The following is a 19,604-nucleotide window of genomic DNA, read 5'->3' on the forward strand; positions in this document are numbered from 1 at the left end:
ACCATCATCCTCATCATCAGCATCATCACAACCATCATCATCATCATCATCATCATCACCATCATCACCACCACCACCACAACCACCACCATCACCACCATCATCGTCATCATCACCATCGTCATCATCACCATCATCATAACCATCATCATCATAACCATCATCATCATCATCGTCGTCGTCGTCGTCGTCGTCGTCATTATCATCATCGTCATTATCATCATCGTCATCATCATCATCATCATCATCATCATCATCGGAAAAGAGTAATCGCATTGTAACACGTGACACGTGTGTGGATTCGTTCGTACGTACCGACGCAGCTGCGTGGTCCGTGGCCAAAGGGCGCGTAGCAGTAGGGGTGCCTGGTGCGGCAGGCGTCCTCTGAGAAGCGCTCTGGGTCAAAGCGCTCAGGCTGCGGGAAGAAGCGCGGGTCGTGGTGCAGGCCCAGTGTGGAGACGAAGAGCGGCGTGCCCGCCTCCAGGGGAACCCCCGCACCTGAACCTGCGCACGCGTCCAGGGTGCGCGGCCGCCGGCAACGCCGCTCCACGTACGGCAGCGCCGGGTACTTGCGCAGCGTCTCTGCCACAGATGATGTGTATCTGTTACTGATGGCTCAGCCTCGACAGCACAGACTCAGTGCAATAATATTTCCCCTGGAAATCACTTTTAAATTCTGCCCTTCGTGGTCATAATAAGGTATTCACCGCACTCTGATATTGTAAAGGCAGTAGTTGTGTTCATACTCCCTTACATCATACGGCCCATCCTTTACCGTGCTAAAGTTGTGTGGATCTCCGCCCCTCCCAAGTTCTATAATTCCATTCAGATCCTGGAACGCCATGCACTCCGCCTCGACTTCTGTCTCCGTTTACCTTCTTCCACCAGCATTCTTCACAAACTCAGCAAATATTCACCTCTCCTCATTCATATTGAACACCTCCAAACAATCTACACTATCCACAAACTCGACTCGAATAACCTACAGTTTCCCCTCTACTTAACAGTCCTCATGCGGTGCTGCGCCTTTACCAAAACATATCACCCACCCTGCACCTTACACCCTCCATATACCCTCCACTCTGATGTTTACCCATCATACCAGCCATTAGTCCACCCCACCAATTCCATCTCATCAGGCTACCTCTCCCTCCCATCCCGACATTCCCTTACGCCTTTTTCCCCCCATCTGCCTTTCTTTCTCCACCCCTATCCTTTTCTCAACAACTATCAGCCTCATCAATACCCACCTCTGCTCCATCTGCTCTTCTGTACCAACAGCCACTCCTGCCTCATCAATACTCTTTGTCAGTCCTCCATCCTCATGTCACCATATTCCTACCCTCCTCGCCGATCAACCGTTTCTCCTTCAATAACAGACACCCTATCCTAAGGCAGGTCCTTACACCTTTTAGGGCCAGGAAAGTGCTTCTTTTAGATATCAGCGTTTCGGTGTCATGCTCAAATATTTTTAAATGTGCTCTTAAAGTGTTTCATTTTACCTTTTATTCTTAGTGTTTTTAACTTAAAGTGCAAGAAGTTCTATCTCTTGCATATACATAAAAATTTCCATTTCATATTCACCTTTAAAAAGTTTAAAATTCATTGTAATATTTCACTTTTCAGTTTCTTGTTTTTTCGCCTCATTTAATTTCTGTTGTCAATTGGATGAAGTGTGGGTTGACTGTACTGCTGACAATCCGCCCTTCACCCACATGGGGCGCGGGGGTGATGAAATACCAACAGAAAAAAATCAAAAATTTTCTCTACATCTACGAGCTGATCTACTTCAACTTGATTCAGGCGAATCCAGAAAAGTTTAAAACAACTGAATGACTTCAAAATGTGAACTAGACACTTTACTTAACGCTCATACAGCCCAAAAATGTGCGCTGATGTCCGCATTGACTACGCAGTTTGACAACGTTGAAATGCTAAAATGGCGTGTTAATTAATCGCCCCTATGCGGAAGCACTTTGTCATACAGAGCGCCGGGAGTGTCAATCTCCGTTCCTAATGGGTGGCTGCCTTAGTTGAATTTCGCCAGCCGACCTGCACATTTCGATCGTTTTCGTTGTTATACGCACATCAAAAAATGTTTGCACAGAAAATTGAAATAGAGATCAATACAAACAGCATTTACGCTCATTTTATTGCTCATGAAAAACACACATTGCATGTTGTACCACCATACAGCGAGACCTTCAGATGTGGTGGTCCAGATTGCTGTATACACCGGTACTTCTAATACCCAGTAGCACGTCCTCCTGCATTGATGCATGCCTGAATTCGTCGTGGCACACTATCCACAAGTTCATCAAACCATTGTTGGTCCAGATTCTCCCACTCCTCAACGACGTAGATCCCTCACAGTGGGTGGTGGCTCACATCGTCCATAAACAGCCCTTTGCAATATACCCCAGGCATTTTCGATAGGGTTCATGCTGGCCCTCTAGTTGAGCGATTTCGTTATCATGAAGGAAGCCATTCACAAAATGCACATGATGGAATCCCAAACTGTCGTCCATGAAGACGAATGCCTCGCCAATATACTGCCAATATGGTTGCACATTCGGTCGGAGGACGCCATTCACGTATCGCACAGCCGTTACGGCGCGTTCCATGACCACCAGCGGCGTACGTCGTCCCCACATAATGTAACCCCAAAACAGCAGGGAACCTCCACCTTGCTGCACCCACTGGACAGTGTGTCTAAGGCGTTCAGCCTGACCGGGTTGCCTCCAAACACGTCTCTGACGATTCTATCATTGAAGGCACATGCAACACTCACCAGTGAAGAGGGCGTGATCCCAATGCTGAGCGGTTCATTCGCCGTGTTGTTGGGCCCATCTGTACCACGCTGTATGGTGTGATGGTTGCAAAGATGGATCTCGCCATGGACATCGGGAGGGAAGTTGAGCAGCAAGCAGCCTATTGCGCAGTTTGAGTCGTAACACGACGTGCTGTGGCTGCACGAAAGCATTATTCAACATGAAGGCATTGCTGTCAGGGCTCCTCCGAACCATAATCCGTAGGTAGCGGTCACCCACTGCAATAGTAGCTCTTGGGCGACCTGAACGAGGCATGTCGTCTCTCTGTATCTCCTCCATGTTTGAATGACATCGCTTTCGTTCACTCCGAGACGCCTGGACACTTCCCTTGTTGAGAGCCCTTCCTGGCACAAAGTAACAATGCGGAGGCGATCGAATCGCGGTGTAGCCCGTCTAGGCATGGATGAACTACAGACAACACGAGCCGTGTACCTCCTTCCCGGTGGAATGACTGGAACTGATCGGCTGTCGGACCCCGTCCGTCTAATAGGCGCTGCTCATGCATGGTTGCTTACATTTTGGGCGGGTTTTATGACTTCTCTGAACAGACAAAGGTACTGGGTCTGTAATACAATATTCACAGTCAATGTCTATCTTGAGGAATTCTTGGTACCAGGATGATGCAAAACTCTTTTTGATGTGTGTATTTCTACTACTCCGAATAGCATCACAGTTTCCGCTCTCCACTGATGCAGGAACCATTCTGCATAATCACACACATGTGAAATCATCCATTGTCGGAAGAGGAAATATTAAAAATTGGGCCTGCGAGGGCTGCAAGAACCTCTAGCTATTCTAATTGCACAATAAGGAGAATAAAGAAAGACGGCAACATCCAGCTACAAGAACCTCCTAAGGCTTCACCAACATTGTGGAACACACAGAAGAAGCACAACAAAGTTTTATATTTAGGTAATAGTGGTGAAAAGGTTGTAGGGAGCTGACACAAAATTTCCACAGGAGACATTCTTTATTTTATCTTGTAAGAAATGTAGTAACCACGTTTTCTACTATGCTACATTTTTACCCCTTTTTTGTTTATGACAACGTGCAGTCGGACTTGTTTTGCTTAGGTTGACCATTTGTTAATGCGGCAGTATATTTTTCAGTACTACAGTAGAATGTATTGACTTAGGACCTCTATATTTATCGAATTATTGATGATCTGTGTTACTGACCGACAAATCCATTTCATGCTTCATGGTACATGGTTCATAGTCCCACATGCAGCTTGCCTGTCTAACGGCTTCCGGGGGCAATAACAATTTGATTTTCAATATTTCATATACAGTAGTTAATGACCGAATTAAAATATTTTAATAGCTATTATAATCCACTTATTAAGAGGTAAAATTTTACATCTACATATAGATGTATCCTCAACGAGGCATCATGAGTTGTGTGGCAAAGGGCACCTTGTACCATTACAAGACATTTCCTTTCATATTCCACTCGCAAATGCCCCCGTACGAAACCTAATTTCTCTAATCTTGTCTTCGTGGTCTTTACGCGAAATTTGCCTTGGCGGCAGTCGTTCTGCAGTCAGCTCCAAATACCACTTCTCAAAAGTTTCTCAGTAGTGTCCCTTCAGAGATGCCCTTTCGAGTTCCCGAAGCATCTCTGTAATACTTCGGTGTTGACTGAACCATAAGTAATAAATACAGCAGCCTGCTTCTGAATTGTTTCGCTGTCTTTCTTCAGTCCGCCCGGTGTGCATCGGAAACACTTGACCAGTGTTCGAAAATGGGTCACACTAGTGTCCTATATGCGGCGTTCTTTACAGATGAACCACACTTAAATTCCCCCAATTAACTGAAGACGGCCATTCTGTTTTCCCGCTAAAATCGTCACATGCTCGTTCTGTTTCATGTCCATTACACCTGGATATTAATCGACATTACTGTGTCAAATAGCGCATGACTAATGCTGCATTCGAACGTTACTGAATTATTTTTCCTATTTATGTGCATTAACTTACATTTTTCTACATTGTTAACAAGCTGCCATTCATCACACCAACTTGAAATTCTGTCTCAGTCATATTGTATTCTCCTATAACAACGACACCTTACCGTACACCACAGCATCATCAGAAAACTATCACAGATTGCTGCTAACCCTGTCCATTAGGTCATTTGTGTGTATAGAGAGCAAATGGTTTAAAACACAGTATGGCAAGTATTACGGTTAGAAATAGGCAATATGTCTTGAGTCAGCGTAGCTCAAACGCATAAGTAATCCCAATTATATTGATCCAGTATTTGAGAATGACAGCACTTTTCGACTTCCAACAAACTTGAAACATAATTTCACGTCTTTTCTAAACTTTTCCTCGTTTAGATGCTTAACGCCAAATATTTGATACATATCCCATATGTAAGGTAATCAGATGTTGAAACTTGAAAGAACTGGGGACATACTAGTGACCTAACCTGTTAAAGCGATAACTTGGAGGTTGGCCACCTGTAGCCTACAATTTATACGAGATGTGTGTTCGTGCGTAAGCGTCAGGCGTTGAACCACCCCTGCCCTGACGTGCAGTTGCCGTCCACACTGTAGAGCTCACCAGTACCACTTTCAACCTCCCTTACTGTGGCCTCTGCACAGGTATGGGTCAAGTTGTTCTGAGCACACATTGACAACTTGCATGATCCTCTCACGAAAGCAAATTGTGCATGTGGCCAATCTGTGATAAGAGTCACTTGATCTGTCATCTACCTTTCAGTCCGAATCCGAATCTGTACTTGGCTTTAAAATTAATCACATATTTCATATACGAGGGTCGGTCAAAAAGTAATGCCTCCCATTTTTTTTCTACTTAAAAAAATTAAGTTAAGTGAACAATTTGAATTTGGCGCCATTCCTCAAACCTTCTTCTGCAATCCACTGCAGTAGTAACTTTCTGTGTCAACAGGTGGCAGCACAGCAGAAGTTTGTAAGATGGCCGTCATCGATGTTCGTTTGAGACAGCGTTGTGTGATTGAATTCTTGAATGCAGAAGGTGAAACGCCCATACACATTCATGAAAGACTGAAGAAGGTGTATGGTGTTGTGACAGTGGATGTCAGCACTGTTAGACGATGGGTTCGTCGTTGTAAGGAAGCTGAAGGGCAAACACCGTTGACTGACGAAAAGCGGAGCGGCAGGCCGGTGAGTGCAGTGACTCCACACAACATTCAGCAAGTTGATGACATCATTCGTGGTGACCGTCGGGTGACTGCAGATGAAGTGTGTCGCATTATTTCTCTTAGTAAAGGCAGTGTGATCACGATTATTAAACAATTGGGGTACTCAAAAGTTTGTGCACGGTGGGTTCCAAGAATGTTAACCGATCAGAATAAAGAGGCAAGGAAAACAATAGCCTCCCAACACTTGCAGCGCTTCCGTTTGGAGGGAGATGAGTTTCTGAAAAAAATTGTGACCGGGGACGAAACATGGGTGCATTTTTTTGAACCCGAATCAAAGAGGCAGTCAATGGAGTAGCGTCACACAAGCTCGCCGAGGAAGAAAAAATTCAAAACTGTGCGATCGGCAGGGAAAGTTATGGCAACAGTTTTCTGGGATACAGAGGGTGTGATTCTGGTTGATTTTTTGGAGCAGGGATGCACAATAAATTCTGTTCAATACGTCACAACCCTATAAAACATAAAGCACGTCTTCAGCGAGTTCGCCCAACAAAATCAATGGCAGATGTTCTTCTTTTGCATGACAATGCAAGACCACACACCAGTCGTCACACCTCTGACGAGATTGTCAAAATTGGATGGGAAGTTTTGCCTCATCTCCCATACAGCCCTGACCTGGCACCATCAGACTTCCATCTGTTAGGGCCACTAAAAGAAGCTCATCGTGGGATTCATTTTGAAGATGAGGAGGCCGTCAAAACATCCGTGCGTCAATGGCTTAGGAAGCAGAGCTGTGATTTTTACCGTGCTGGGATACATGCCCTTGTTCAAAGATGGACCAAAACTGTAGAGATGGGCGGAGATTACATTGAAAAATGACAAAATGATCCTCAATGTTGTGGTTTTCAACCTATGTAATTGCATTTAAATTTCCTGACAATTAAACGTAGGAAAAAAAATAGGAGGCATTACTTTTTGACTGACCCTCGTACCTTTCTTTGTAAGACCGAACGAAATTGTCGTTTGAGCTTCTCAGTTTTGGTGCATGTATGTGCTAGAAATGTCTCATATTACCCCCAGGTCTGTTTCTACCAGTTTCTCCATTCTTAACATTAGTGTTGTCTGCAGAAAGTACCGGATCAAAACTTCCTCTTCTACATCGGTCAACACGCTGAAAACAATTCAAGAATCTGTGATGTGACCGTCACATATCTCTGAGCAATCTTTTATTATTTTTCTCTTCGTTTCTTCACTGTCAACGGCCTTGCCGCAGTGGTAACAACGGTTCCAGTCAGATCACCGGAGTTAAGCGCTGTTGGGCTGGGCTAACACTTAGCTGGGTGACCATGCGGTCTGCCGAGCGCTGTTGGCAAGCGGGGTGCATTCAGCCCTTGTGAGGCAAACTGAGGAGCTACATGCTTGAAAAGTAGCGGCTCCGGTCTCGTAAACTGACATACGGTTGGGAGAGCGGCCGGCTGGTGCAGTTGGGCCTTCACGGCCTGTTAAGTTTTTCATTTCTTTACTATTTCTGAGGAAAGTACAAGGTTGCTTTCTCTGAAGGAAGGTTCAAAATTATCTTGTTACGAAATGAGCGGGCTCATGTGTGCCTTGACCACAGGAGGTTTGTCACAAAGGCCGTGGAGAAGGTAAGAGGGTCCTGAGGGCACTGCAGCTCGTGGAAGAACTTGCAATAAACCCCTGGTCCTCGCATTGCTGGTGAACGTGGCTTTCTCCTTTGAAGGCAGCTGCCCCTAAGCTAGTGCATCCTTAGAGTATGAGTGTGCATGACGAATTCACCTCTTTGTACGCAGATGTAAGAACAGGCCAACACGGTGCTGCTCAGTAACCATGAGAAAATTCGTTGCCTTTCCATTCAAATCTTGTTACCCAATCGACTCAGTCTTGGCTGCCAGAGTGTTTAGGTGCGAAGGGCTCGATCAGTGACTGGAACATGGCTAGCGGACGATCCCAACCTCTTGAATTCTGAGATGCTTTCTGTAAACCAAGGAAGGAAATTTTATGCAAGATTTCTCTGTATTCACCTAAATTAATCGAAATTCCTACCAGTCACTGTGGCAATGGCTGGATGTACTCCATATAGCGTTTTTTAAAAAGTCAGGAATTAGATTTAGAGGAGAATTTGGGGCGCTTGTCGTCGGATAGCCATCTGGGGCCCTCGTGGTCCAGACATCATCGGATACTGCCTTTTACAGTCGCACCATCTCGCCTGTCTTTGTTCAATACTAACTGGCGCATTCCAGCACACATTTCTAGATTTTAGTAAAAGTCGCATTTTGGATTCGTGCTATGCACTTTCTAGGGAGTTCACAAGTTTATGGCTTTGGTATGCAGCTTGGGTTGCCTGATTAATAATATTGGTCTGTGGGTCCTGGACTCGTTTACTTCGCATCAGCGAGCTGCGAAAATTAGAAAGTTTGTAGCGTTTCCAAAGCAGTCTTCCACGTAGATTAGGTACCTCCTCACACCGTTAGCGAAACATTCTCGATTAAACTGAGCTTCGAGAAAGCTTAGTGTTTCAATATTTTGATGACTCTGTGCTCGTTCGTTTCATTAGAGCATAATCCTCAGTCAGCTTTTTCGTGACTTTATCTCCATTTAATTAGTAAGTTATTTCGAGATTTTGAACAAATAAATGACTTAATAAATTCAGACTAGATCTGAATGGCAGAACCAAAATATTGTCCTACAACTGACCCTGGTTATGCGACAGTCTAAAAACCAATATAACCTCTGCATTCCTAATTTATTGTTCTTACTGTGACGGTGTTTCATTGAAAAGCAAGCACCAAGCTTTGTAATTAAACATGACATATGAGAGCATTTTGACCTGTGATTTAATTTCTGGTTCACGAACATTGAGCTGAGATCGTCTTAGATTTACCAACCAGTTATGGTTCATAAATTATCCACTGTTGGCATCAGTCCATGACAATTAGCCATGACATCTACTGCTATGAACTGCGTCGTGGTTCAGGTGTGTCGTGTTCAATGCTTCTCAACACTCTGCAGTGGACTCCGTCTTGCAGTGGTATTTGATGTTGTCTCTAGCCTATCACACAACAGGTACTTCCTGCTCCTCCTTCCAAATGTACCTGAAAGAACCAATTTAGTATTCCATAGCGCTTCAGAAACCCAGTCGCAACATTAAATTCCCGATTGATCAGTTTATTGTTTCAGAAAGTTGTACTGCAAGCACGAATCTCTCAAGCCCCTCCCGTAAATTCTTTAAGGAGACAGCATGCAGTTAAGCTGAAATCTGAAATTTTGAGCTACCTCGAACCTAATGAACTTCCTACCGAATGGCCTAACAGTGCCAGTATCCACCAACACAGGTGAGGGGAAAAAATCTGGAAGGGGGAATAAAAAAAAGTTCAAATGTGTGTGAAATCTTATGGGACTTAGCTGCTAAGGTCATCAGTCTCTAAACTTACACACTACTTAACCTAAATTATCGTAAGGACAACCACACACACCCATGCCCGAGGGAGGACTCGAACCTCCACCGGGACCAGCCGCACAGTCCATGACTCTAGCGCCTTAGTCCGCTCGGAGGAAGAGGGAAGAGTAGGGTTTGGAAACCGGGTAGAACAGGGTCGAATGTCACCAAATATACCAGTCCTAGCATCCACCGATAGGATGCAAGAAAAAAAAAAAGACTGGCTGTGCACAAAGGGTATCGATTTAATTAATTAGTCAATCAATCATACACTCCTGGAAATGGAAAAAAGAACACATTGACACCGGTGTGTCAGACCCACCATACTTGCTCCGGACACTGCGAGAGGGCTGTACAAGCAATGATCACACGCACGGCACAGCGGACACACCAGGAACCGCGGTGTTGGCGGTCGAATGGCGCTAGCTGCGCAGCATTTGTGCACCGCCGCCGTCAATGTCAGCCAGTTTGCCGTGGCATACGGAGCTCCATCACAGTCTTTAACACTGGTAGCATGCCGCAACAGCGTGGACGTGAACCGTATGTGCAGTTGACGGACTTTGAGCGAGGGCATATAGTGGGCTTGCGGGAGGCCGGGTGGACATACCGCCGAATTGCTCAACACGTGGGGCGTGAGGTCTCCACAGTACATCGATGTTGTCGCCAGTGGTCGGCGGAAGGTGCACGTGCCCGTCGACCTGGGACCGGACCGCAGCGACGCACGGATGCACGCCAAGACCGTAGGATCCTACGCAGTGCCGTAGGGGACCGCACCGCCACTTCCCAGCAAATTAGGGGCACTGTTTCTCCTGGGGTATCGGCGAGGACCATTCGCAACCGTCTCCATGAAGCTGGGCTACGGTCCCGCACACCGTTAGGCCGTCTTCCGCTCACGCCCCAACATCGTGCAGCCCGCCTCCAGTGGTGTCGCGACAGGCGTGAATGGAGGGACGAATGGAGACGTGTCTTCTTCAGCGATGAGAGTCGCTTCTGCCTTGGTGCCAATGATGGTCGTATGCGTGTTTGGCGCCGTGCAGGTGAGCGCCACAATCAGGACTGCATACGATCGAGGCACACAGGGCCAACACCCGGCATCATGGTGTGGGGAGCGATCTCCTACACTGGCCGTACACCTCTGGTGATCGTCGAGGGGACACTGAATAGTGCACGGTACATCCAAACCGTCATCGAACCCATCGTTCTACCATTCCTAGACCGGCAAGGGAACTTGCTGTTCCAACAGGACAATGCACGTCCGCATGTATCCCGTGCCACCCAACGTGCTCTAGAAGGTGTAAGTCAACTACCCTGGCCAGCAAGATCTCCGGATCTGTCCCCCATTGAGCATTTTTGGGACTGGATGAAGCGTCGTGTCACGCGGTCTGCACGTCGAGCACGAACGCTGGTCCAACTGAGGCGCCAGGTGGAAATGGCATGGCAAGCCGTTCCACAGGACTACATCCAGCATCTCTACGATCGTCTCCATGGGAGAATAGCAGCCTGCATTGTTGCGAAAGGTGGATATACACTGTACTAGTGCCGACATTGTGCATGCTCTGTTGCCTGTGTCTATGTGCCTGTGGTTCTGTCAGTGTGATCATGTGATGTATCTGACCACAGGAACGTGTCAATAAAGTTTCCCCTTCCTGGTACAATGAATTCACGGTGTTCTTATTTCAATTTCCAGGAGTGTATAAAGTAAAGGGATATTTCCAAACATCCACAGCTGGGAGGCTTTACCAGGTATCCACTGCTTTGTTCAGGGCAAAGGTGGGGTTAGTGTGCCACATGGCCGAAACTACCTGTTTTTTTCTTGAATGTCTTTGTTGCATCCGCTACAGGTACCCAAAGCAGTGGAAGTAGGAGAAGGAAGTCATGTACTGCCTACCAACGCTGGGCCTGTATGAGCAGCGAGGAGGGCAGGGGGGGGGGTGATGGAGGCGAGAGGGGTGGGGGGTCATCTTGATGTTGTTGTATTTGCATACAATGGTTTACTCAAATGGGAAGTACCCACTTAGAGAGAGAGAGAGAGAGAGAGAGAAAGAGAGAGAGAGCATGTGTTTCAAGAGGAATTTCTCAGGTATCAATATCAAAGGGTTGGCGCCACCTGATGCCTTGTTTGGGAATCAGCATGGCGACCGGTTCTCTGCATCACAGCAGACAGTTGGCTGGCAGTGGTAGTGTGGCCTGCACATGCGGGAACACGTGAAGCGGCCGCCCGACAAAGCGGTTTGGGCGTGGGCGCGGAATGCCTTGTGGTCAGTGTCAAAGATATGTGTGGTGGGTTATCTTGACTGCGTTCCTTTTGTGGTCGGACACAAAAGCACTGCAATTTGTTAAATATTTCATACTGCCTTGTCAACCTCAAAATCATTAAATAAACAGTATTCCATACATTGCAGTCAATTTTCCGACAAATTCATTAAATAAGTAAATAAACTATATTCCAAACACTGCCTTGTATTCCATAAATTGTTTAAATAGTCAATATTCCACATGTTGCCTTGTCTATGGCTTGTCGTCTGGTTCAAAATGGTTCAAAGGGCTCTGAGCACTATGGACTCAACTGCTGAGGTCATAAGTCCCCTAGAACTTAGAACTACTTAAACCTAACTAACCTAAGGACAACACACACATCCATGCCCGAGGCAGGATTCGTACCTGCGACCGTAGCGGTCGCGCGGTTCCAAACTGTAGCGCCAGAACCGCTCGGCCACCAGCGGTCGGCGCTTGTCGTCTGCGTAGGATTCATAAAAGTTTTATTTTATCTGTTATTACTCTTCTGTTATAATTTCATGTACTGACTCGTTCCATGACCATGGCGACTTTGTCCTCGGTTTGATCCTACGGCACATGAAATAAAAAAAATAAAAAAAAGATACACAGGCGCTTTCACGTCGTCTAACGAGTGCTGTCGTCCCTCAAGCTTTTGCTGAATGATTCAGCGACTGAGCTTGAATAAATACCGTTCCGGTCTTATGATCTGCGTCGACACCTATCTTTACTTTCTTTTCAATTTAACCTGCCGTTAGCTAGGCTTACCATACGTCCAGGATTACCTCGGGCACTCTTGGTTTGGTAGTGGTGTCCTGGTTAATGTCTGGAGTTGCAAAAATGTTCAGAGAACGAGAAATTGCTTCAAGCAGGCTGAAATCTGTTTATTACCCGTGCTAGTAGCCAGTTTCGACTGTAGGTCATTTTCAAGAACATGTAATACGTTCAAAAATAATGCTATTAGTGTATACATCAATAGTATACAAGCTATCGCATACACATTTAGTTTATAAGTCAAGTTATTTACATGTTTTAAGCTTCACGCATCATTTCACATTTTACTACATCGCCAGTACATGCTATACATCATATTTCTGTGCATATGTGGCACAAAAACAATAGAATAGTGTAGATGATTACGTCCATTAGCCTAAACATACAGAATGCTGGCCATATTACAGTATAGGTTCAGTTGTTACGTTATGACCAAAACGTTTAGAATTCTACGAGGGCTGTTCGGAAAGTAAGGTCCGATCTGTCGCGAAATGAAAACCACAGTGAAAATCAAGATGATGATCATGAAATAAAATTTATTGAGACGAGTATCAATGTCGAAAACATTGTGTTATCATACCTGTACATACAGAGACACTATTCTCGAATCAGAAACATACAAATTTACTTGGTATGTATAAATACTGTAATAATTTTAGCCAAAAAATGAAAACTTGATTAATTTATGACCACCTATCCCTCCCCTTAACCTACTGCTCTGCTAAGAGGATAATAATCACTATGGGTTGATTTGTGACCCCCTTGGGATAATCCACCCTTCCAAGAAACTCCCTCCACCCCTTACCCCCCCCCCCCCCCACCCTCCCCATTCTCCCTGCCAATACAAGCACACTTTCAGGCCCGAGTTATTTGAATAGCCCTCCTCCCACCCCATCAGTTGCATTCACCAGTTAATTAAATTGAACAATTAGTTAATCCCTCCCCTCCCACCCCCATCCCTCCCTCACCCACAAATTGGTGGGAAAAAGACACATTTGTTTGGCGTTTGGCGGGAAATCGATTGCAGCATACGCAATACTGTTTAAACAATTTATGATAGACAAGGCAATGAGTGGAATGTTGCCTATTTAAACAATTTATGGGATAAAGGACGGTGTATGAGATATAGTTTAATAATGTATTTATTTAAAGTATTTGGCAGGAAATCAATTACAGTATACAGAATATTGTTTGTGTCTTCTTGTATGAAGAAGAAACAGTAGAGGCTTCAGCATAGACCGCTGAGGCACTCCTCACTTAACTATGCCTCACTGGGACTGCACGTCATAGCCATTCTCAGTACTCTGGAGAACAACTTTCTGCTGCCTTAAATTTGAACCAATTGCGAGCTACTCCCCTTATTCCACAATGGTCCTACTTCTGAAGTAATATTTTCTCGTCGACACAATGGAACGCCTTAGTTAAATCAACGAAGACACCTAGCGCTCGTAACCATTTATTTAATCCGTCCAGGGCCTCACAGAGGATAGAGAATACAGTAGTTTCAGTTGCTAAGCCATGTCTAATACCAAACTGAATATCTGACAGCAAATTGTGTGAGTTTAAATGGTCAATTGCCTTTTATTTACAGCCTGTGTTACCCTAGTAGAAGTTTGCGATACGAACTGCGCTTACACAGCGTTTGAGCGGCTGGCAGGCTGCGAGCGCTCACCTGCGATGACCATGTGCAGGTAGGTCATGGCGGCGATCTGCTGGTAGGAGGGGAGCGGCCCCAGCCGTTCCCTGGCCTCGCGCCGCAGGCGCTCCTGCAGCGCCGGGTTGGCGGCCAGCTCGTACAGGCAGCACGTCAGCGTCGTAGCCGTCGTCTCGGAGCCCGCCGTCACCAGGATGGACGCCTGCGCCGTGCACAGCTCCAGACCGCCCTCTGCGGGAGGAAACCACGTCTCAAAATAAACAACCACGGACCGTATCCTGGAGGCAGCCCGTGCGTTGATGCTACAGGTGTGTGTGGCTAAATCCCTGACCCGGCGCAAAGACAATGCGAAAAGTACAGTTTCTGAAAGATTCAATTCATTAGCGAGGTTGCATTGGTTGGCTGGTAGAGTTGTGGGAGGTGACCAAACGACGAGGACATAGTCCCATCGGATTAGGGAAGGATGGGGAAGGAAGTCGGCCGCGCACTTTCGAAGGAACCATCCCGGCATTTGCCAAAAGCGATTCAGGGAAATCACGGAAAACCTAAATCAGGGTGGCCGGATGCGGGTTTGAACCGTCGTCCTCCAGAATGCGAGTCCAGAGTGCTAACCACTACGCCATCTCGCTCGCTCAGGCTGCATTGGGATGCTTTGAAACGTTAAAAGAAAAAGAAAAAATCACACTGCCTGACAGAAGTGTGAAGCTCCCAGCACGGGAGGAGGAAACGAAATAAAACTTCGCAGGTTAAGATGGTTGTTGTTCTGGTCTTCAATCCGAAGACTGATTTGATGCAGCTCTCCATTCTACTCTATTGTGTTCAAGCCCTTTCATCTCCAAATAACTTTTGCAACCCACATCCTTCTGAATCCGTGTATTACATTTATCTCTTGATCTCCCTCTAAAATTTTTACCTCCCCCTCCCACTTCCATTACGAAATCGGTGATCCCTTAATGTCCCCAATGTGTCCTATCGATCCATCCCTTTTTATATCCAGGTTGTGCCACAAATTTCTTTTCTCTCCAGTTCTTTTCAGTACCTCCTTACTAGTCACATAATATTCTCGTCTACACTTCAACATTCTTCTGCTGCAGCACACTTCAAATCTTCTATTCTCTTCTTGTCTTAGCTGTTTACGTCCATGTTTCACTTCCACACGTGGCTACACTCCATACAAATACTTCCAGAAAAGACTTCCTAAGACGTAAATATATATTCGATCACCCTCTGATCCGCAAACCCCACTTCTGTTTCTCCTAGTGAGTAGTCCCCACCCAGAGAACAAAATGGGCAACTGTTTTACATCCGGAAAATTTCACATAAAAGGATACGATCGTCATTTAACCATACAAAGGACTTTGTGCCTTCTGAAATAATTACGGCTGTAATTTCTCTGGCTTTCAGCCGTTCTCTGTATCAGCAGAGCAAGGCTCTTTTTGTTGATGTTACAAGCCAATATCAGTTAATCATACACACTGCTGAGCTTGCAATTACAGGAAAGGCTTCTGCCCTTTTTCAGGAATCACAAGTTTGTCTGACCTTTCAACAGGTACCCCTTCGTTGTCGTTGCACCTGTCGCACGGCTATCTCTATCGGTGAGGCACACAAGCCACCCCACAAACCGCAAGACTCATGGTTCATGGAGGGTAGAATATTGACGGTATGTGATGTTATTTCAGTGATTACAAAAATTCACAAAGAATTTCGTGGTGGAGGCCCACTTATTAGTATGACGTTGCATCCCCCTCTGGCCTGGATGTATGCTATTAGTCCATTTGGAATGGTGTCATAAAACTGTTGTATCCTCTCGTCAGCTGGCTCACAACTGTTGTAGCCAGTAAATATCCTGGGTACTGTTACTGGAACAGAGCTCACGTCCGAGCTGGTACAAATGGTTCAAAAGGCTCTGAGCACTATGGGACTTAACACCTGAGGTCATCAGTCCCCTAGACATAGTACTTAAACCTAACTAACCTAAGGACATCACACACAGCCATGCCCGAGGCAGGATTCGTACCTACGACCGTAGCAGTCGCGCGGTTCCAAACTGAAGCGCCTAGAACCGCTCGGCCACAGGGGGCCCGAGCTGATCCCGCACATGTTCTATCTGGGTATCGTGCTGGTCATGGGTTCACATGTTCTGTGTGTGGACGAGCATTATCCTGTTGGAAAATGGCACTATGATATACTGTCACATGAGAAATAACAATCAGGATGTTTGTGATGTAGCGTTGTGCTGTTAGAGTTCCCTCAATCCGTACCAGTTATGATCCAAAGTCTTACCCAAGGGCTCCCCTCAACATAACGCCAGCAGTAACACCGCAGTGCTTTTCCAAAACAATGAAAGCATGGTGCCTCCCCCCAGATTTCCACCATATTCACTGACGATGGTCATCCGGCGTATTGTGTCGCCGCTATTCAATGATGAAGACATTGTGACGCTATTCATCAGCAGTCCATGTTTCCGGCCACACGACTCCAGACGCAGCCGTTTGTGTTGTGGTGTCAAAGACACCTTGCGGATAGGACTGTTAGTGCGGCTACGTCTCGACCAATGGTGTGGGATGAAACAGAAGAATGTTGAAGCGAATCCACTACTTGTTCTAGGACGGCAGGCACAGATGTAAAGCGATTACGATGTGTTTGGGGTACAATGCGGCGATCCTCCCTTGTGGTGGTCAGGCCTAGTCGACTAGAATCTTGACGACAAGTGCGCCTATCCCCATACTACCATGCAGTGCAAAACCGAGCCACTATCACATCCAAATGCCCCATAAATTAGGGTATTGCATGATCCAGTAGGAACGGAGACACGCAATCAGATCGATTTCAGTCTGTCAGGTGCTTATAACGCTGTCTCACAATAATCATTCAAGATATGACACTTTTCCCATCCTTTGTAATTAACCCCTACCAGGCCGGGTAACAACACTGAACAGGAGCAACACTAGTGCACCCTGGTGACCATTCTACTTCAGGCAGAGAATTGCAGCTATAATTATTTACATATCTGCCGATTGTGTGTGTGTATATGAAGCTGCATTGGCGTCCTACCATGTTCTTGGTGCTTGACGTTTTTGGCAGGCAGTGTAGTCGTTCGTTGTTGAGTGAGCTGCATAGAAGTCTTGTCATCGTAAAAACATTTGTTCCCAACTCGCCAGTCTTTAACTCCACATTCATACAAATGCACATTTATTACCAAATCGTAGTATTATCGTAATGTAATGAAACAGATTTTTAATAGAAATAGCATCTTTTTGTTTTAGTTCCTGGTCGTATGAAGATAATTTAAAATTTGAGACAGACTTTCGAAATGCCTCATTGTTATACAAAAAAAAACTACTTCAACAATATTGGTCAATGTCTACTAATAAAAATTACTGAAATTCATATTTGATGTTTCGCATTTTTGAAACACAATTAAAAATTCATTGTGAGTACACACATTTTCATGTGATTTTTATTAAAAATTGTGATTCAATAATTCGTAACGAACATTTCCATTTGATAAGAAATATAAAATTTTAATAAAAGCAGGGGAAAAAAATAAAAGTTTCTCCTGGTGATATTCGAACTAGCGGGTTATGATTACAAAACTTACCCTACGCATTTTTTTTACAACTGCTGGCGCCTAGCTAATTATATTTAAATGTCGTAATTTACGGTGCTCGGAAATCTAGCATTCAGAGGTATTCTTTTGACAAATGCGTCGTACTGTATTAGTGAACTGATGTCTGGTGACTGACTTACAAAGTCTTTAGATATGAATAAAATCGAAGAGGGCCAGTTCGTAAGGTGCCTCGTAAAATTATCTACATCTACACCTACATTTATACTCCGCAAGCCACCCAACGGTGTGTGGTGGAGGCCACTTTACGTGCCACTGTCATTACCTCCCTTTTCTGTTCCAGTCGCGTATGGTTCGCGGGAAGAACGACTGTCTGAAAGCCTACGTGCACGCTCGAATCTCTCTAATTTTACATTCGTGATCTCCTCGGGAGGTATAAGTAGGGGGAAGCAATATATTCGATACCTCATCCGGAAACGCACCCTCTCGAAAACTGGACAGCAAGCTACGCCGCGATGCAGAGCGCCTCTCTTGCAGAGTCTGCCACTTGAGTTTGCCAAACATCTCCGTAATGCTATCACACTTACCAAATAACCCTGCGACGAAACGCCTCGCTCTTCTTTGGATCTTCTCTATCTCCTCCGTCAACCCGATCTGGTACGGATCCCACACTGATGAGCAACACTCAAGTATAGGTCGAACGAGTATTTTGTAAGCCGCCTCCTTTGTTGATGGACTACATTTTCTAAGAACTCTCCCAATTAATCTCAACCTGGTACCCGCCGTACCAACAATTAATTTTATATGATCATTCCACTTCAAATCGTTCCGCACGCATGCTCCCAGATATTTTACAGAAGTAACTGCTACCAGTGTTTGTTCCGCTATCATATAATCATACAATACATGATCCTTCTTTCTATGTATTCGCAATACATTACATTTGTCTATGTGAAAGGTCAGTTTCCACTCCCTACACCAAGTGCCTATCCGCTGCAGATCTTTCTGCATTTCGCTACAATTTTCTAATGCTGCAACTTCTCTGTATACTACAGCATCATCCGCGAAACGCTGCATAGAACTTCCGACACTATCTACTAGGTCATTTATATACATTGTGAAAAGCAATGGTCCCATAGCACTCCCCTGTGGCACGCCAGAGGTTACTTTAACGTCTGTAGACGTCTCTCCATTGATAACAACATGCTGTGTTCTGTTTGCTAAAAACTCTTCAATTCAGCCACACAGCTGATCTGACATTCCGTAGGCTCTTACTTTGTTTATCAGGCGACACAGCGGAACTGTATCGAACGTCTTCCAGAAGTCAAGGAAAATAGCATCTACCTTGGAGCCTGTATCTAATATTTTCTGGGTCTCATGAACAAATAAAGCGAGTTGGGTCTCACAAGATCGCTGTTTCCCGAATCCATGTTGATTCCTACAGAGTAGATTCTAGTTTTCCCAAAACGACATGATACTCGAGCAAAAAACATATTATAAAATTCTACAACAGATTCAGAGATATAGGTCTATAGTTTTGCGCATCTGCTCGACGACCCTTCTTGAAGACTGGGACTACCTGTGCTCTTTTCCAGTCACTTGGAACCTTCCGTTCCTCTAGAGACTTGCGGTACACGGCTGTTAGAAGAGGGCAAGTTCTTTCGCGCACTCTGTGTAGAAACGAATTGATATGCCGTCAGGTCCAGTGGACTTTCCTCTGTTGAGGGATTCCAGTTGCTTTTCTATTCTTTGGACACTTATTTCGATGTCAGCCATTTTTTCGTTCGTGCGAGGATTTAGAGAAGGAACTGCAGTGCGGTCTTGCTCTGTGAAACAGCTTTGGAAAAATGTGTTTAGTATTTCAGCTTTATGCGTTTCATCCTCTGTTTCTATGCCATCATCATCCCTGAGTGTCTGGATA

General features: G+C 45.4%; 1 protein-coding gene across 1 annotated transcript in view; it reads right to left on the reverse strand.

Moving 5' to 3' along the window:
- Positions 1–19,604, reverse strand: part of LOC126281457 (cytochrome P450 6l1-like) — a 181,373-nt gene that overhangs the window by 42,486 nt on the left and 119,283 nt on the right. Inside the window, exons 6-7 of the mRNA XM_049980442.1 lie at positions 14,134–14,346; positions 316–582 (exon numbers count right to left, since the gene is read on the reverse strand). Of these exons, the coding sequence (XP_049836399.1) occupies positions 316–582; positions 14,134–14,346 (480 nt within the window). The remainder of the gene's footprint in view (positions 1–315; positions 583–14,133; positions 14,347–19,604) is intronic.

Source organism: Schistocerca gregaria, chromosome 7 (genome assembly GCF_023897955.1).
Source record: "Schistocerca gregaria isolate iqSchGreg1 chromosome 7, iqSchGreg1.2, whole genome shotgun sequence".
NCBI classification, from domain to species: domain Eukaryota; kingdom Metazoa; phylum Arthropoda; class Insecta; order Orthoptera; family Acrididae; genus Schistocerca; species Schistocerca gregaria.